This window comes from Haliotis cracherodii, unplaced genomic scaffold (genome assembly GCF_022045235.1).
Source record: "Haliotis cracherodii isolate W230 unplaced genomic scaffold, xgHalCrac1.p SCAF_17, whole genome shotgun sequence".
NCBI lineage: Eukaryota > Metazoa > Mollusca > Gastropoda > Lepetellida > Haliotidae > Haliotis > Haliotis cracherodii.
In genome coordinates this window covers 25,815,871-25,836,455 of record NW_027266272.1, presented here as the reverse complement: position 1 = coordinate 25,836,455, position 20,585 = coordinate 25,815,871, and the positions used below count along the sequence as shown (strand labels likewise).

Sequence of the window (20,585 nt, the reverse complement as noted above, 5' to 3'; positions counted from 1 at the left end):
CCTGATTTGATTATCTTGGACAAACACAAAAATATGCATGTCACATCATTTCGTGTTGGAGGGAAAATGTTCAAGATTCTTGTAAAGACACATCCACACTGGTGGCAGCGATGATACCGGAAGAGTTACAAAAGTGTTGCGCTTGGATGGACCTTGTGGGTTTAAAATCCAAGGGAGATAATCTGTTCGACCTTCCTTGTTGAAGACTCAAGGACTCGCATAGTATTGTGTTGTCCTCCAATGTTCTACTGATTAATGACGCAGTCTGGTTAAGTTCTGTTCTTGGGGAGAGTGGAAAGTCTGCCAGAGTCCTAAACTGTTAAGTTGTATTTATTTTAGACAATTGTGATGTATGCCTGTGGTAAAAATATATATTCAGTATTGAGTTCATATGGCACAGTAATGCAATGCTTTAGCTCTTGTAAATAAGGAAATTGAATACAGGGCCCCGTTCCTCAAAGCGATCCTAGCGCTAAGATGATCGTAAGCCTATGTTAAAGTATGGGACTTACGATTACCTTAGCACTAAGATCGCTTTGAGGAACGGGGCCCTGGTCAAAGCAAAATTAGAAAGTCACCACTGTTTGGCTGTTATAGGTCATACTAAGTGTTTGTCAGATATTAAAAAAAGCATTGTAATATGGTATTAATTTAATAGAATAACAATATTCCTGAATCAGGTTACGTGGAAAGAACTTTGGTGATATACTGATTTAAGTCTAACAGTGAGTATTATTCCTGAAACATATAAGAAATAAACATAACGAGCCCTCTTCACAATATCAATAAGCTCATTTTTTGTTGTTATTTATTCCCTTACTGAAACAGAAGTTACCAATTTGATGAAGTTACAAAGTTACAAGATTGAAAAGCAGCCAATTCATAATGTTAGTTCCTATGATGCATTATTGATGCATCTGGTGAGGATCTTTGTAAAAAAGGTATTGTGCATTGACTCAAAGACCTGACAAGCATTTTCTTTGTAATATGAGTTTATTTAAATTTCATGCATTCTGAGTTTTTTATATTGGTAATGCATTTTTGACCATGTTGACTGATTATTCAAGGAAAAGGAAGACTTTCATGTCATTAACTGTGTTGCAGTATTGTTGAATTGAGTAACTGATTGACTGGCATTCTAAAAGTTGACAAGTAAATCAGAAAACATGCAACGTTTTTTATAACAACTTCTGGTTTATTGCATTGAGCGACGTTCAGATGTAGATTCATATACCGTTATCAAGCTCATCACCAATTTTTATCCATAAAGTTGTATCTTTTCTGATTGTTGAGCATGTCAAGTTTCTGTTCTCATAGCAGGAAAGTATTAATAGTGGTGCCAAACATGTCAAGACAGTTCAGAGACGACCATATATGGCAGTGGTCATGAGATAATGTACCTCCTACTTTTGTCATCTCCTGTCTCTGTACACACGTTCCCAGTTGTCTTAGGCGCCGCAACTAGCTGTGCAGACCATATATGGCAGTGGTCATGAGATACTGTACCTCCTACTTTTGTCATCTCCTGTCTCTGTACAAGTTCCTTGTTGTCTTAGGCGCCACAACCAGCTGTGCAGACCATATATGGCAGTGGTCATGAGATACTGTACCTCCTACTTTTGTCATCTCCTGTCTCTGTACAAGTTCCTTGTTGTCTTAGGTGCCGCAACCAGCTGTGCAGACCATATATGGCAGTGGTCATGAGAAACTGTACCTCCTACTTTTGTCATCTCCTGTCTCTGTACACACGTTCCCAGTTGTCATAGGTGCCACAACTAGCTGTGCAGACCATATATGGCAGTGGTCATGAGATACTGTACCTCCTACTTTTGTCATCTCCTGTCTCTGTACACACGTTCCCAGTTGTCATAGGCGCCTCAACTAGCTGTGCAGACCATATATGGCAGTGGTCATGAGATACTGTACCTCCTACTTTTGTCATCTCCTGTCTCTGTACACACGTTCCCAGTTGTCTTAGGTGCCGCAACCAGCTGTGCAGAGTTAGGCATGGGTTCGAATACTAGATCCCCTGATCGGGGTTTACAAGCATCATACCCTTGCTGCTAGGGTCCATCAAAGGGGTAAATGCCTTCGACCTATATCATTAAGGGCTTTCCTCCCAGACTGAGCTCACACTGACATGCTGTGATATATAACTGAAATACTGTTCAAATGGCATCAAACCAAACCACAGGACTTTAAAGTTCTCAGTTCCTCATGAGCATGGAATCGTCAACCAGTCCATATGTCTCTTCTGAACGCTGGGACAAAGATCAACATTGAAAATCATGGTCTGTTACAAGCCCTCAATATATTCTACTTCCAAAAAAGTTAGGACCCCCGATTCGCTCATATTACTTTAGTTACTGTCCTGCCATGGCTCGCAGGAATTGCTATGAATGAATTCCGTGTAAAAATGTTTTCCTGTATTAAGAGGGGTAGGGAAGTCCTTAAGCTAGAAGACTTCCAAGTTGTATTGGAAATGGCACCAACAAGACAGGCAGAGAACTGGCATTTGATTGAATGGCTATTTTTAACTGTGTTGCAGTCAAACTGACTCAACTGAAGCTGTGGTGTCGCAGGGGATAGAATGGATATGATATTTTGTATTATTGTGAATGGTGGTTATTTGACCACAGTGGTCACTTGTAGGTGTTTGTAGACCTTGATGGATGAGCATCTGCATCAGTTCTTGATATGTGGAGTATTTCTCTCTTTCTATAATAAACAGTATATCCATATGCATTGTCTTGCTTCATGTGCAGAAATATTGCCATTGCACTTTTACCAACATAATTTAAGAGAGTATACATTCTTTCTGTGAGTATAGCTCAAAATATTTTATATTGTCACAGCATGTATGTATCCAAAAGTAATGAAGGTATATTTTCTTACACTGGTAAGTTCAGAGAAAGTCAATTATGTCCTAAAATAGGTATTCCACAAACTCAGAATATTCTACAAATGGAATTTTCAAATCAACACATATTTACTTTTAATATATATTTGTCAGTTCTCACTCCTTGCAAAAATTGTGTTTTTACCATGTTAAGTGGTTCAACCTAATGTAACCTCCCTCTGTGAAGGGGGGAGTCCTGTCAACACCATGGGAGTGAATCTCCTTGCCAATTTACAATAAAACATTGCTTTTAAACATGCTCCTGTCCTGAGTCCTGTGTTAATTCTTTTCTCCAGCAGAATCCCTGTGAGTCGAGATAGGTCCCTGGTCTCCATGGTAGTACGTGTGTTGATTTATGATGATCAATAGTCAGTCTCATTTCAATGAGACCTTTTACTCCATAACATATCGCCCGTGAAAATCTGAGGACACCTCTATAGGACACCTTCAGTCATAATGATAAATGTGTGGCTTCTGGAGGTAATGGGGGGCACGGGTAGCCCAGTCGTCTAAGGCGCAGCGATTCGCTGTGCAGAGTTGCGTTTCTTGGGCATGCTAGAAACCTATGATTGTGGGTTTGAATCCTGGTTCGCCCCGATTATGTTTCTATGTTTGGTCAGCACCATACCCATGCTCGTGGGTTTCACCGAAGTGGTAAACGTCTGAGACCTGCATCACTTCGGGCTTTCCTCCCACATTAAGCTGACACACGGTGATATAACTGTAATACTGTTAAAAGCAGCGATAAACCCAACTTACTCACTCACTCACTCACTCACTCACTGAAGGTAATCTGATGTCGGCTTTTTAAAACAATTCGGCTTCATCTATAACCAGCTGGGCCCCGTTCCACAGAGCGATCTGTGCCACATTGACGGTAAGCCTATGATAAAATATGGGAGTTACGACCAACTTAGCACAAAGATCGCTTTGTGGAACAGGTTCCAGGACTCAGTTATATGGTCTTAGCCAAAAAAAAACAACACAGAACACAGATTCAATGGTACACCAAACACGAGGATGTATAAAATATCCACAACAATGTAACAGTGCAGCTTTATTTACATTCATACATATTTACAAGACTGGTTGGTTCAGGATAACAGGGTTTGACTACGTTTTGTTTGTTTCTTTGTTGATTAACATCGCACTCATTATATTCCAGCTACATGACGGATGTCTGTAAATAATCAAGTCTGGACCAGACAATCTAGTGATTGATATCATGAGCATCAATCCACGAAGTTGGGATCGATGACATGCATCAACCAAGCAAGGGAGCCTGACCATCTGATCGTTAGTCGCCTTTTACTGCAAGTATGGGTTGCTGAAGACCTATTCTTCATTAGAAATGCTGTATATTTGGATATAGATATTATACACTGAGCAAAATACTGGAAGTGAAAAATGTTACATTGATACAAAAGTAAATATATGTGTTTATATACGAGGGGTTATCAAAAGGATTTGAGCCTTACACAGTATTCCTGGTCAAATGGTACAATGCGCTACACCTGATGTACATGAATGTCTTAGTTACTTATGCTATGTAGAAACATATTGCTGGCTGCAATTATTTTGTCACAACACTTCGTGGTAGAGACCTACCCCTAGTGAATTGGCAAAATGGACAAATCTGAGTACAGAGCGGTGATAAAGTTCCTTGTCCTAGAGGGTCAGTCTGCCAAAAAATGTGGAAGAGCAATTGACTGCAGTTTATGGAGAGTCTTTCCCCATCGTCTGCAATTACCAAACCGTAGGTGAAGGAATTTCAGCGTGGCAGAGAGAGCTTAGAAGATGATGCCCGGTCCGGACGGCCAACAACCAGTACCAGTGTCACTGTACACAAACTAGTGATGGAAAACCGCCGTATTACTCTCCATGAGCTAGAAGAAACAACAGGCCTATCATATGATTCCATACATAATATAATTCATGGCAAATTCTACATGTCCAAAGAGTGTGCCAGATGGGTCCCGAGAATGCTTACAGATGACATGAAGCTATCAAGGGTCACCATCAGTGGAGCCTTGCTAACTCGGTACAACGCCAACCCAGATGGTTTTCATTTTAGGATTGTAACCAGTGATGAAAACTGGGTTTATCATTATGATCTGCAGAGCAAACAGGAGTCGATGAAATGGAAACACGCCACTTCTCCAATGACAAAGAAGTTCAAAGCCACCAGATCCACCAAGAAGGTAATGATGACCATCTTCTGGGACAGCAAAGGAGTGATTCACATCGACTACCTGCCCCATGGCACCACAGTGAATGGGGAGTATTACGCCAAGTTATTGAACCAGGTGCGCCAATCCATCAAGGTGAAACGCCGTGGAAACATCCGTCGTGGGATTCTGCTTCACCAGGACAACGCACCAGTCCACACGAGCCGTGTTGCAATGACCGCTGTGCAGGACTGTGGCTACGACCTCCTCCCTCACCCACCCTATTCTCCAGACCTAGCCCCCAGTGACTTCCACCTCTTTCCCAGGCTGAAAAAACACCTCCGGGGCCGGAGATTTGAAGATGACGATGAGCTAACTGCTGCTGTGGAGGGTTGGTTAGGGGACCAGAATGTTGACTTCTACCGATCCGGCATCACTGACTGGCAAACTAGGTGGAACAAGTGTGTGGAGTTGGGAGGGGACTATGTTGAAAAATAAAGTAGAAACAATCCAATTCTTTTACTTTTTCGGTGTGAGGCTGAAAACCTTTTTGATATCCCCTCGTTCATACTCACCAAAAGAAACGCGAACCTGAGAAACAGAGGTATGTAACTTATATATATGTATGTATATATAAACAAGTGATTTCATCAGGTGATAAAGTATTAAATATATTTTTTTAAAAACAGTCCAGATATTTGTGCTTGTAAAAAGACAGAGAGGAGTGTGGACTTCAAGAACAGATGTTTCCAATGTGTACCACTAACGACAAAACTATCCATCAAGTGTTTCCACCGAGTGTCTTCCTTATTCCACACTTAACAGGCTAATCCTGCACAGGCAAATGGTGCATCGCGACTCGTGGATCTATGACGTCACACGTGATGCGTTCATGAGCGACGGTGCACAAAACATAACAGTATGGTCGTTTGTGCATCGAACTAATCTAATATCTCTTATATGAGTAATTCTTCATTTATTAACCAACATGTATGTTATTCACGCTGTTTTGGCAGTTAGTATAAAAATATATATAGTTATAGTTATTGATATGATATAAATGTCATATCTATATTAGCACAAACAGTGCATGTACATATTTTTGCGAATCCATTTGGATAATGTATAGTTATTTGTTTGTGTCCGACGCTAACCTGAGCTATCCCCAACCACGACCCTCGACCCCACCAACACTTCTGCACATCTATTTCTTGGATGGCTTATTCCTCTACGACCGCCTCCGTGGTCTAGTGGTAGAGCGTCCGCCCGGAGGGAGGAAATTCCGGGGTTCGATTCCCGGCCGCGTCATACCAAAAGATGTTAAAAGATGGTACTTGTTGTTACCCTGTCTGGCGCTCGGCATTAAGAGGCTAATACAAGGACTGGTCGGCTCGGAGTCAGTATACTGTGTCTGAGTAGGGTATTCATGTTAAACTGCGGCATGGTATCTCAGTGTGCTAGCACCATAAATCGGCATCAATCCGGACTAGTACAAGCAGCAACACACACACTGCATGCACGTCGCTATAAGCGCAATAATCTTGGACACGACGTTAAACCCAATTTCACCTCACCTTCTTCCTCTACACCGCCCGCTCTTCATCCAGTATCTTTAATTTCTCCTCCCTCATCTGGAGCTCGCGACGTTTCTACTCGTCTTTCACAGCTTTGGGCTTTATTTCTCTGGCCAACTGTTGCCTCTGAACTTGCTTGCAGGAGAGGATTGTAATTGGGACATGTTAATCATATCGAACGAATGCACATAAGCATGTCAGTATCAGCGTTAATGAAGCGTTAGGTTTCATCATATAGTCTCACTTAAAGATCACAGATCATAATATTTAATAATAGGACTGTCTCCCTAGAAAAAGGTCGACCCGTGAAGATCCGGGGTAGAATAGGTCTTCAGAAACCCATGCTTGCCGTAAGACGCGACTATGCTTGTCGTAAGAGGCGACTAACGGGATCGGGTGGTCAGGCTCGCTGACTTGGTTGATGCATATCATCGTATTGCGTGGATCGATGCTCGTGGTGTCAGACACTGGATTGTCTGGTCCAGACTCGATTATTTACAGACCGCTGTCATATAACTGGATTATTGCTGAGTGCGGCGTTAAACAACAAATAAACAAACTAGAAAAGGGTCATCTGTGAACTGAGAGATTGAGTCTCGCAATGGTTGGACTAGGCTGTTTTTCTTGATAAAATGCCCCCCGACATATTATCCTGTTTAGGTATCCATGCTTCATGAATAACACCTGTCGACAGGTACACAGATGCCTTGAACAGTTTTTTTAAAGCAGAATTAAACAAAAATAATCCAACCTGCCGCATTATTGAAAAGAAATGGAAAAAAATCTAACAGCTATTTCGCAGCATAGTTGTATTGCTGAAATAACATTATCTTTTGTTGCTGTTAAAATGTACACAAATACCACGTAAAATGAAGTTACATGTAAAATATTTGAACTTCAAATTGTTCTCTGAAGGAACATAAACGGTTGTTTGATATGAATGCAAATATATCTTCGGATCATAGGTTTTCGGACGGTTTTCGATTACTCGCGCTTTAACGGGGGACGTAGCACCACACAAATATTGTAAAAACTCAGATGACGGCTTGTGTTTTTAGAGAAAGTTGTCTTTAATGAGTGAATGAGATGTTTTACAGTTATTCAGGTGATTAGAGAGAAAACTACGAATGTTTCTTAAGTGTCCGAAGACCAATAACAAGGGCATATATTTATAAATCCTATATTCTAGATATAATTGGAGGTTGTTGAAAATATTCCTAAATACGTTTGTATGACTATCACATATATATTAACTTCTCGTACATAAAGAACAAGATCAGAGCGAAGGATTTGTGTGAATCCTCATCGTGGCCATTAGTGGTATTCCAAAGAAAAATAGGCTTACCTCCCTTAGAAAAAATATTCAGATGGATGGACTGACGTTCAGAATCATATTCAACAGGTCTGTGTCGATTATTGGAGGAATTCTATTGGCTCACCACATTCCCCCTTCCAGGGTAGAATGGTAAAAGTGTCATTTTATAATAATCTAACAACAATCAAATGGTAATTACAGTGAAGTAGAATAACGCAGTACGTTTCTCCTCTCTGGTTCGGCGCACTGTAGGAGCATGCCGACCTAAATTTTAATGCCAAGCGAAGTTGCACATGCGTATTAGAGACCACTGTACCTGTTGGCTTTTTGTAACGTGTTCTGCGCCACACAGATAAGAAACCAGTTAAGTAAATGTCATACGTGACCAAATAATTTCAACGCTTTGTTTAGTTGTTGACACAAGACGACTGGGTTGTTAGACTTATTAACTGCCACGCCCACTCCTATTCCATTTGATATCTGTGCAAGGTAACTTAGGCTTCTGGGCCACAGGTAGGCATCACTACATGCATGTGCACGACTCAACCCAAGCTGTTGTGATGCACACAAAACAAAAGTCCTTGATGCACATGTTGTTTATCCACAGTGTAAAGACATGTGTAATGGTTAAAACTCTGACGACGCGATTCGCTGTGCAGAGTTGCATCCCTTGGGCACGCCAGAAATCTATGATTGTGGGTTCGAATCCTGGTTCACCCCGATTATGTTTCTAGGTTTGTCAGCACCATACCCGAGCTCGTGGGTTTCACCGAAGTGGTAACCGTCTAAGACCTGCATCTCTCCGGGCTTTCCTCCCACATTAAGCTGACACGCCGTGATATAACTGGAATAATGTTGAAAGCGGCGTTAAACCCAACTCACTCACTCACTTTAAACTCTGAAACGTGTTTACATTTAAAAAACACTTTCATTCACATACAATACATGCCTCAAATAATCTTCCCCTTATTGTTGACATTCACTAATTCAACTGAACAATTGAATCACAGGAATTTGTAACTTTCCTGTTCACCGACCAGTTATCGCCATTTTTGTCATGTTATTCAGACATATCCCGTGTTCAAAGTTGACTGTACTAATAACTTTAATTTTTGTGAAACAATGAGCAAGAGTGCTTATTTCTGTCCAGGAAATAAGATTCAGTTCATTTCTGTTATAATGATATGATAGGGAATCAAAACAGTGGAAATAGAACTTTCCAGTGGACTTACTGTACCAGTTATCGCCATCGTCTTTACAGCACGTGCCCCATGATCACGAGCCACACATTACATTTTTTAGTGTCTCAGGTATCGCATTCAATTGTATTTTTTATTAAAATGACTAAGAAATGCTATTATCAATTTATCGTCTGCAAACTGACAAAAAAATATTCCCAAAATTCGATCTACACATGCTTATCCCTAACACTATGTACTATGGATTTCATGATATATACGGGTTATGCAGTTTTAGAAATATAACTCTTAATAGGCTTCAGAATTGTATTTTGGGGATAGCAACAAATGACTCAATCTCATTAAAATCAGATCTTTGTTCTCGCTATCTCTAAACAAAGATCTGAGGACATACCATTAAGGGTCATGTCAGAACGACCTTTCATCCAACCAATCAGAGCGTCGCTTACTAGATCATGAAAGTGACAGTTGTAATTTGTTTTCTAATCATGCAAACACAAAATATTTAACACAGGGTCTTATGATTATATCCCTAAAATCTAGGCCATCTTTAAGCCATTCAAGAGTGTTTTAATTTTTTTAATCGAGAATACGTCAAAATATGTTTCGAAGCATAGTCGCCAGTTTGAACTTGTGTCGTAAACCTTGAGAAAGCTGCCTTCTGATTGGCTAATGTCGATTTCTTGTCAGTCATTTCATTGGTCGGTCAAAAATTTGCAAAAGGTCGTTCTGACGTGAGCTGTAAGGGGATGTCTTCAGATCTTTGTTTAGTGGTAGTGAAAACTAAGATTTGATTTTAATGAGATTGCAAATGACTGAAAGTTCATCATCATGTTGTTTGATTTATATTTTCGCGTGAATTAGTCACGTGACCGCCCATGTGCCTTTTCTTAAGTTGTATTTGAGCAAGGTGATTTTGGTGGGATTTTTTTCAAATATTTCCTCACAAGAGCCTGTTTTGTTAATCATTTTTGGATAAATAGTTTTCTTTTCTAATAAAAAAAAGCAATAGTAGAATTGAGATGCGATCATGTGCGCGTTTTAACAGGGAGTTAGGCGATAATTGGTCCTTGGTGATAACTGGTCCCTAGCCAGTACACATATGTAAAGATTAATTTCATAGGTTGTAAATTATAATATTTTTATTTGTGTATAGCCAGAAACCAAAAGTCATATACAAGTCATAAAATAATTCTCTGGTATAGCTGATATTTCATGTGGGTTATTGCATTAGAGATGCAGTGTGATGCATGTTTGTGCATTGCATCCCTGTTTGGTTGTCAAGGTAGGCCCCTAGTAACCTATGCTTGTCATAAGAGGGGATTACGGTAAATGGATCGGGCAGTCAGGCTCAGTGACATGTCTGATTGTATGTCATCGTACTCTACTGACATTGATACATTTCTCATAAAACAACCACTGCGTTGTCTGACCCATGTCATGGTATTGTCATAGCAACTGATTTGGGACAACCATTGTCTGAATGAAGATTTACTTCCTAATATAGGAAAGTCTCAACCTCAGCCTAGCTAAGGTTAGGCTTGGTGCTCAGGGGCACCAACAAAACAACCACTACCACTTTGTGCCGACCTGGAACATAGTGCTTCTTGTATATATACCGTATTCAACGTAATAAGCGCCCCGCTCTAATAAGCGCCCACGGCGGTATTGGCTAGTGAACAATCCCAATTAGCACCCTTTCCGATTGATCAATGTTCACAAGACTTATTTATTCGCGTATAATACGCACACTTGTGTTATATGCACCCTTAATTATGGGCAATTAAATTGTAGAAAAATATATCTGTCGTACATAAACATTTCAGGCTGTCAGCATAAACAACGAAATTTATCTTTCAACTCTGTTTTTTTAATGTTCTAATAAGAGCCCCCTATTTCAAATTTTGAGAGCGCCCTGGGCGCTTATTATGTCGAATACGGTATCTACTTGTGTAAGTAAAATTTGTATAAACCACACACAACCTGACTTAATGTTGCCACTACCTATCTAGAATCATACACAGACCCCTGCATAAAGGAATATGCAAATAATCACATTACTAACATCACATGTGTCTTTTGCATCCAGCCAATGAGTTGTTAGTATTGTTGACTGCATAATTAAACAACAAACAAATTCTACGTAATATAATACAACATTTTAATATGTAACAATATTTATTTACAAATAGGTGTTAAGAAGTGTTGTAATTCTTTCTCATCAATGTCAATATTTCATATGTTCACAACATATCCCAGCTCCGAATCAGTAGATACTCTCTTCACTGAATGCCACATCCCCCAATTAGTAGATACTCTCTTCCATGGATGCCATATACCCTAATCAGTAGATACTATCTTCACTGGATGCCATATCCCCCAATTAGTAAATACGTTCTTCCCTGGATGCCATATACCCTAATCAGTAAATACTATCTTCACTGGATGCCATATCCCCCAGTCAGTAGATATCCTCTTCCATGGATGCCATATCCCCCAATCAGTAGATATCCTCTTCCCTGGATGCCATATACACTAATCAGTAGATATCCTCTTCCATGGATGCCATATCCCCCAGTCAGTTGATACTCTTTTCACTGGATGCCTTATACCCTAATCAGTAGATACTCTCTTCACTGAATGCCTCATCCCCCAATTAGTAGATACCCTCTTCCATGGATGCCATATACCCTAATCAGTAGATACTATCTTCCCTGGATGCCATATACCCTAATCAGTAGATACTCTCTTCACTGAATGCCACATCCCCCAATTAGTAGATACTCTCTTCCATGGATGCCATATACCCTAATCAGTAGATACTATCTTCACTGGATGCCATATCCCCCAATTAGTAGATACGTTCTTCCATGGATGCCATATACCCGAATCAGTAGATACTATCTTCACTGGATGCCATATCCCCCAATCAGTAGATACTCTCTTCCATGGATGCCATATACCCTAATCAGTAGATACTATCTTCACTGGATGCCATATCCCCCAGTCAGTAGATATCCTCTTCCATGGATGCCATATACCCTTATCAGTAGATATCCTCTTCACTGGATGCCATATACCCCAATCAGTAGATATCCTCTTCCGTGGATGCCATATACCCTAATCAGTAGATATCCTCTTCCATGGATGCCATATCCCCCAGTCAGTAGATATCCTCTTCCCTGGATGCCATATACCCAAATCAGTAGATACTCTCTTCACTGAATGCCATATCCCCCAATTAGTAGATACGTTCTTCCATGGATGCCTTATACCCTAATCAGTAGATACTATCTTCACTGGATGGCATATCCCCCAATCAGTAGATATCCTCTTCCCTGGATGCCATATACCCTAATCAGTAGATAGTATCTTCACTGAATGCCATATCCCCCAATTAGTTGATACTCTTTTCACTGGATGCCATATACCCGAATCAGTAGATACTATCTTCACTGGATGCCATATCCCCCAATCAGTAGATATCCTCTTCCCTGGATGCCATATACCCTAATCAGTAGATAGTATCTTCACTGGATGCTATATACCCTAATCAGTAGATATGCTTTTCCCTGGATGCCATGTACCCCAGTCAGTAGATACTCCTCTCTTCACTGGATGCCATTTCCTCCAATCAGTAGATATTCTCTTCACTGGATGCCATTTACCCCAATCAGTAGATACGCCAATCAGTAGATACGTTTTTCACTGGATGCCATGTACTCCAATCAGTAGATTCCTGGATGACATCATATCTTTTTTCCAATCATTATTTTTTTTTATTTTGTTCTTTTTATTTATGAAGAAAATATTTGCCTATCAAAGTGCTATGTTGTTAAGCTCTCTTTTGTTTGATATTTTAAACTGTAAACCAGATAAGATACAGTATGCTTGACATTTTTTCTTTATTGGAACCAACCCAGTCCCCATGGTTATTTCGTGTTCGAATAGGTCCCCAGCAACCTGTGCTGTTCATGAGAGGTGACCAAATGGATCAGGTCCCCAGGGTTGATTTCGTTCATCGTACCCTGATATTATGGATCGATGCTTACAATATCGATCACTAGATCATAAAATGAAAAAGTGTGTCCCTATTTTCTTTCTTTTGTTACAGATATGGCCACTGACCGAGCAGTGTGCCCAGAAGATGAAACTCTGCAGGAATCAGAGGATGCAGACAAGGAAGCCTCCAGTGATAATAAAATACCCAGTGATAAAACAAGCAGGAAGAAATTGTCTATGGACAGTAGAGAGAAAATTAGGGCTCTCCTTCAAGAAGGTTTAACTCAGCGACAGATTGCCAAGCACATGAATGTTTCTTCCTCAGTGATTTGGAGGTTTGAGAAACGATTGAAAGAAACAGGCGGAGTTGAAGACAGGCACAAGGGACGTAGACCTAAAAAGATACGCGACCCTACCGAACACTGGATAGAAATTGGAGGAGAAAGGAAGTATCAGTGTACACATTGTCAAAAAACTTTCGTGCACTTTTCACAAATTCATGAACATGTTAGAGTTCACACAGGGGAAAGGCCATTTAAATGTGACCAGTGTTTCAAAGGATTTGCCCAGTCAAGCGCTCTGAAACGTCACTTGATCTGCCACTCAGATGAGAGACCATTTATGTGCGATTTCTGTGCGAAGTGTTTTGCGGATCCAGCATCCCTTCGCCTTCATGTCCGCACCCATACAGGAGAAAAGCCGTACAAGTGTAGGTTCTGTGACCGACGTTGCACGACAGCTGGGAACCTCAATGCCCACATGAGGGTCCATCGAGACCAATTCGACAACGAGAGCAGGACCCACATCAGGATGACAGAAGGGAATTTGACTCGAATCAAGATAGCCGAAAGAAAGGAAGTGATGTTTGATAATGAATGGGGGATGAAACAAGGGGGGGATGAAGACAGTATGGCCAACGAGGAAGATGCTGTAGGCAGTGAGGATGAAGGCATAGATGATGAGGATGAAGGCATGGATGCATGTGTAGGTAGGAAAGAAGGCGTGATTAGTGCACTGAGGGAGGAAGATGGAATGGATAGTGTAGGTAGGGAGGAAGAAGGCACAGCTGCACATGTAGGCCGGGAAGATGGGATGCACAATAGTGGCTATGAGATGGCATCCACAGGGAGCAATCAAGGTTCACAGCAGTATTTAGGCAAGGAAAGGGAGACAGTCAGTATGATGAGAGAAGATGGGTGTCCGATTAAACAAGAACCACAAGGTATGCATTGTATAATCATAAACAGACATGTGTAAGTTATTGGGTATTTGTCTAATTTGCACATCAAAAACAAATTACCTGAAATATATGAAGCGTTTGGACACTAACTGTGCCCATTCTTAGATGACCAAAAAGAATTTTTAGTGTTGTCCCCCACCCCCCACCCCCCACCCCATACACACACCCCAAAAAGGGCCTGATCATCTTGAGACAATTTTTAAGAAATTTGTATGAAAACTTGACGTGTATTTCTACATATTTGACAAGAAACTTACACATTGTTATCATTTTAGAAACATCTGTTGGTTAAAATAATGAACATATTTGGTTGTACCCAGCTTATTTTGCCATTATTCAAGCAATATTCAAGCAAAATTGCTCTGGTGTACCCCCCAAAAATGTCTTCTTAAATTGTAGGGCTGCAACGATACAGGAGGGTCACAATACGATACGCATCTTGATATTCTGGTCACGATACGATACGTATCTCTATACGCAATGATACAAAAACAAGACTTAAAGCATGTCAAAATTGAACCTTTCATGATTTTGGAACAGTCAACAATATTTTATAATAACAAGACTACTGAAGTTGTTAAGCTTCAAAGTGGAACTTTCTCTAACTTACCTTCAAAACAATTCAAAGTTCAAACACCAGAAAATAATTAATGTACTTCACCTGTGATAGAACTTAAATGAATTTGTATGCAATGGTCAAAGAATTGTATCTGAAATTATTGTTTTATCAGGAATAATATATTCCAATATCATGTTACTTTAGTTGCAGCTTTTACTCTATATGTATTTAAAATTATAAAAACCACAAGCGTAGCATTTTGGTACTGGTGATTGCTGTTGCAGGATATTTTTACGTATGGAACAGTTTGACCAGTCACCGTAGGGACTTCCCGCGCGACAGGTATTTCGATTGCGAAAATGTTATGTTGAAATATATTAGCCAAGTTGCCACAAATATGACTTTTAACAAGTCAAAGTATGTCATTTTTAATATATGTATCCATTCTCTAGCAACTAAAGTTCGTTTCAATGCTTCAAAAGCGGTAATCTGACCGGTTGCTGTATCTCTTCACACACGATTTCACCTAACTTAATGAAAACAATATTAAATGAAAGTTTGAATAAAATTAATAAAATATATTACAAACACATGTCCAGATATACAATGAACACGTTTTAATAGGAAGATGGTATAATGATGGTATTGAATTGCGTACTTCAGTTCGGTTTTGCTGACTGGTATTTCCGGTGATATTTGCTTGCGATGATCAGCTGATAATGTTTTTTGAGATGGGGAAAAAACATCTGTCAGTGTAAAAACCTGAGTTTATCAGAAATGTAAATACTTTTTGGGGAGCCATGCGTTACTTCGCGCTATAACTAAGTTAGCGGTTTATTAAAAGTCACAATAGCGAGGAAAAGCTGTACTTGAGATTTGCGTTCTGTATCGTGGCGTATCGATAAATGGGCCCACATTTATGGCTCAAGTATATTGCGATGCATCGGAATATCGGTGTATCGTTTCACCTTTATTAAATTGTACTCGTAAGTTGAATTGGCACCCGATGGGATAGTTTAAAACTTAACTACCAGATGCCCCTGGATGAATACAGTCAAGTCTCGTTAATCCGACACTCGTTAATCCGACAATCGGCTTTATTCGACACTAATGATGGGAACCAAATAAATCAGTGCTATTTAGACCCGTTAATCGGACAGTCTCGCACTCCGACTCCGACACAGCTAATTTGCAACAAATTACCAAAATCACTCATCAATCAGTCTTGTTAATCCGACACAGTGATCAGCGTACTCTGTGGTCATCTGCCCGCGAGTACACAGCCTGTGTTTTGATGCGGGACGAGTCAGCTGGTTGCTGCATATTACAAAGCTGCAGAGATAACCTTTGCTTAACAATAAACAAGTAATGAAAGTCAATTTTTATAAGTAATGCTTTAAATAAAGAAAACAGGATTAATAACATGCTTAGATTACCTCAATCTCATTAAAATCAGATACAGGTTCTCCATATCGCAGACTATCGATATACTCGTTAATCTGACATAATCATATTTAAGGTTCATACTCCAATAAACTCACAAAAAGTGAGAGTCAATTCTTATAAAAAAATTTATCACAATTTCTTACCTCAAAGGATGTAGGCCAAGATCTAAACACAATTTTATTTAGTACTTGTGACTTCATGTTTACACTGACAGCCATACAACAACCAGTTGACTGTATATTGGACTTGAAAATGCTTTGCTATTCCTGTCTGTTTCAGAGATGAGCACAGACCATTCAATGTCTGAAGACGAAGGCCATGAAGTCCTGCTGAAGGAACCAGAGGTAACATTCTCTGTGCTACCAGAACCATCTAAAACACCGGGCGTCAAAGCAAGCAGGAGAAGACTCTCCATGGATGACAGAGAAAAGGTCCGCGCTCTCCTACAGAATGGTACATCCCGACAGCAGATTTCTCGGATCATGGATGTATCCTTCTCAGTCATCTGGAGGTTTGAGAAACGGTTGCGAGATACAGGCAGTGTGAAGGACCGCCACAAGGGAGGGCGACCTAAAGCTGTTTATGAACCATCTGAGCATTGGACGGAAATCGAGGGAGAACGCAAGTTTCAATGTAATCACTGTCGAAAAACATTTGTTCACTTTGCGCAAATTCATGAACATATTCGAGTACACACAGGGGAAAGGCCATTTAAATGTGACCAGTGTTTTAAAGAGTTTGCTCAGTCAAGCTCTCTGAAACGTCACTTGATCTGCCATTCAGATGAGAGACCTTTTATGTGCGATTTCTGTGCGAAGTGTTTTGCAGATCCAGCATCCCTTCGTCTTCATGTCCGCACCCATACAGGAGAAAAGCCGTACAAGTGTAGATTCTGTGATCGTCGTTGTACGACAGCTGGAAATCTTAATGCACATACGAGGGTACATCGAGATCAAATCAACGAGGAGAACATGGCTCGGATGATTATGGCTCAGATGATGATGACAGAGGAGAGCGTTGCCAAGATGGATGAAGTGAAGGCTTCGGCAGTTGATGATGATGAAGTCAAACAGGAAGATGGAAAGGCAGAGGGAAGGAAGGAAGTTGATCTTGTAAGTGAGGATGAAAATAGATGCCCGGAGGAAGGAGGAAGAGATACTGCAGAAGAAAGCATGGGCAAGGAAGAACATGTTGGCAAGGGAGAGAGTTTTTGTAATGAGACAGGAAGTCAGAGTTGTGAAAGTGACATTGAAGTCGAAGACAGAACCCAGTCAAGGGTGAAAGGTCAGAGAATCGATGGCGAGGCCTCAGACATCGAGATAAAGCAGGAACCCCCTGATTCAGAGTGTGTGACCGAGCAGTATTCGCATGATCAGTAACAGACACACAGATTAAAAATAAACATTATTTGTTATTTGTGCTGTGCACAAGCTTATAAGCTAGCACTTGTCTATAGTCAGAACCACAATTCTAAACAGTTTAGCCAGTGTTAGAATTATATTTTTAGATCATCTGGCCTGCAAGGCCATCTGAGCTTATGTTGTTGCAAGTCATCCGTCTGTGTCAAGGATCAAGCAGAAATTTTGTGTGGATGTTTGTTCCTCTAAGGGAGGGGAGATTCAAGTTTGTTCAAAGCATCAAAATTGGAATTTCAGTATGGTCACCAGGTAGCCACCTTTGACTTGAAACAAGAAAACTTTAAAATTCCTTTTCTTAATAACTTAAAAAGCAAGAGGCGTGAAACTCAGAGTCAGATTTTGCTGCCAGTGGCAATACAACGAAAGTCATGAGTTTGTCAGCGTCTCATCAGAAACCACTGGACCAATGAAGCTGAAACTTCACATACGTGTTCCAACCAATGATTACAGCCCAGTTTGTTTATATAGTATTTATGTGACGAGAAAGAAATCAATATTGTATTCAAGAAAAGCATGAGTATTTTGGACTGAAATGTCATGTAATCTGCGATAAATTCATTAGTTGATACGCAATATTCTCTCATTGGTTTTGCAAAAACATGAATGAAAATTATTACTTACAGTGAACAACTTTCTTTTAACTTGTTGGATGTCTGCCAGTCATCATTTCCGCAAAAATAAATCGAACGGAACAACGATGAAAACTGTTAAATTTGATGCATCGGAAATGCATTCGAGGAGACAGCAGTGCTCCGATGCCATTTTGACAGCTTGCGGGGATAGCCTCTGTTTGGAGTTTGACCTCGGGGTCACACATAAATAATGAGACGGCTATTACACCCCAGTTTTTTCAAGAGGTACAGCAGGGCATTGCTCAATCATTCAGTATATGCATCGTTAGTAGTGGGGTTTAACATGTATATTGCAGTGTCTTTTTTAACACTCAATTTTGAGCTTGATTTGACCTTTGCACTGAAAATTATAATGGCCTTCGCTCAGTCATTTTGTTTTAATATCTATTGATATTTGGTATATGTGTAGTTGGTAGTGGGGCTGAAGATATATCTTTCATTTTTAGCAATAGTTTGAAATTCTACCTTCGAACTTTGGACGATGCTCTTAAATCCTCTGAATGTGCATTTCCTGACACTGTAAACATCATCTCCTCAGAAGCCACTGGACCAGTGAAGCGGAATCTTCCTTTGCTTGTCCCCACCAATAATGACGACGGAATTTTTATCTTGAGGTTTGAATAAAATTTTCAATATGGCCACCACGGCCGCTACATTGAAAAACACTTATTATGGCCACTGCTTTTCCATTTCTGCTCAAGATGTAATGTAATGCTTTTAAATTCTCTCAAAATGCTTCTGCTTTTTGCTTCTGTAAACATCTCTTAGATTGTCAGACTGAGGAAGCAGCACCTTAGCATGTATGGTTCACCTAATAATGACATCATATTTTGTTAAAATCATTGGGATTTTACTGTTTTTGTGAATTAATTGTATGACATTAGAAAAAAATGTCTTTAGAAGGTACAGGCTCACACAAGAGTTGTAACTTTGTATGACCTAATCTCAATTGCTGTGTATTGCAACAGTGTTGTACAGTAGTACATATTTACGTACCACTGCTTGTTATATGTTTGTTAATATGTTTGTTCTCAGCAACTTTTTCATATTAAATATTGGGCACGTGTGGCCCAGTCATCTGAGGCGCTGTGATTCGCTGTGATTCGCTGTGCAGAGTTGCATCCCTTAGGCACACCAGAAACCGATGATTGTAAGTTCAAATCCTAGTCCCCCGATTATGTTTCTAGGTTTGTCAGCACCATACCCCTGTTTGTGGATTTCACCGAAGTGGTAAACATCTGAGACCTGCATCACTTCATAAAGCTGACCACATTAAGCTGACACGCTGCGATATAACTGGAATACTGTTAAAAGCAGCGTGAAACCCAACTCACTCAAATGAAACAAAGATAGCCTGGTGAGCTACAGTGCCGTGGCAATCACAAGTTAGGTGTGCCCTTTGAAGTTGTCATGTGCCTAACTTAATTCAATATTTGGGGTTCCAGCTTGAAGACTTGTCACACGCAGCTCCAGCATTTGCTTGCTCATTTCACTAATTTAGTAGGGGCGGTCGGGTAGCCTAGTGGTTAAAGCGTTCACTCGTCACGCCAAAGACCCGGGTTTGATTCCCGACATGGGTACAATGTGTGAAGCCCATTTCTGGTGTCCCCCGCCGTGATATCGCTGGAATATTGCTGGAATATTGCTAAAAGCGGCGTAAAACCATACTCACTCACTCACTCACTCACTAATTTAGTTTTTTTCTGTCATATCAAGTTGTTTTTCAAAATTAATTGAAATCTGGTTAGTTGTTGGGCAAAACAATGATAAACCAATCATAAAGACTTCAAGAACTGACCTCAACTTTTGATATGGTCACCATGGCGACATTGTAACATGCAGAAGCTAATATCATACAATGGAACCTTGCTAGATTACCCGTATTATTATGTATTGACACATATGCTAAAGGTGGTTAATTGGAATAAATGTATATCAGTACATGATAAAACAGATTTCTTGTGTATTTTCATCTTTGAGAACACAATTGGTCTGGGGGAGGCAATACAAGATTTAGAGAATAAGTTTCAAGCTTCAAGAAATTACCAGAAAGATTTGTGAATAATCTTATTATTGGCAAGAGATGTTTAACATTGATCATTTGATATCTGGTAGTCCAGGTTGCAAGTAGGT

The 20,585-nt window shown here is 40.1% G+C and overlaps 2 protein-coding genes across 2 annotated transcripts in view; both read left to right on the top strand.

Annotated features, from left to right (window-relative positions):
- The first annotated feature begins 4,881 nt into the window (after positions 1-4,881).
- On the top strand, positions 4,882-5,565 carry LOC139464733 (histone-lysine N-methyltransferase SETMAR-like). Its single transcript, XM_071246248.1, has one exon. The coding sequence runs from the start codon at positions 4,882-4,884 to the stop codon at positions 5,563-5,565; it is 684 nt and encodes a 227-aa protein (XP_071102349.1).
- A 2,452-nt stretch (positions 5,566-8,017) lies between these two features.
- The window catches only part of LOC139464732 (zinc finger protein 236-like), a 41,493-nt gene continuing 28,925 nt past the window's right edge, over positions 8,018-20,585 (top strand). The window contains exons 1-3 of the mRNA XM_071246247.1: positions 8,018-8,106; positions 13,270-14,379; positions 16,682-17,779. Of these exons, the coding sequence (XP_071102348.1) occupies positions 13,272-14,379; positions 16,682-17,779 (2,206 nt within the window). The 5' untranslated portion in view covers positions 8,018-8,106; positions 13,270-13,271. The remainder of the gene's footprint in view (positions 8,107-13,269; positions 14,380-16,681; positions 17,780-20,585) is intronic.

Bases quoted from the DNA above. Each gene is read 5' to 3' on its own strand.
- LOC139464733 (XM_071246248.1), top strand. From the start codon at position 4,882: ATGCTTACAGATGACATGAAGCTATCAAGGGTCACCATCAGTGGAGCC.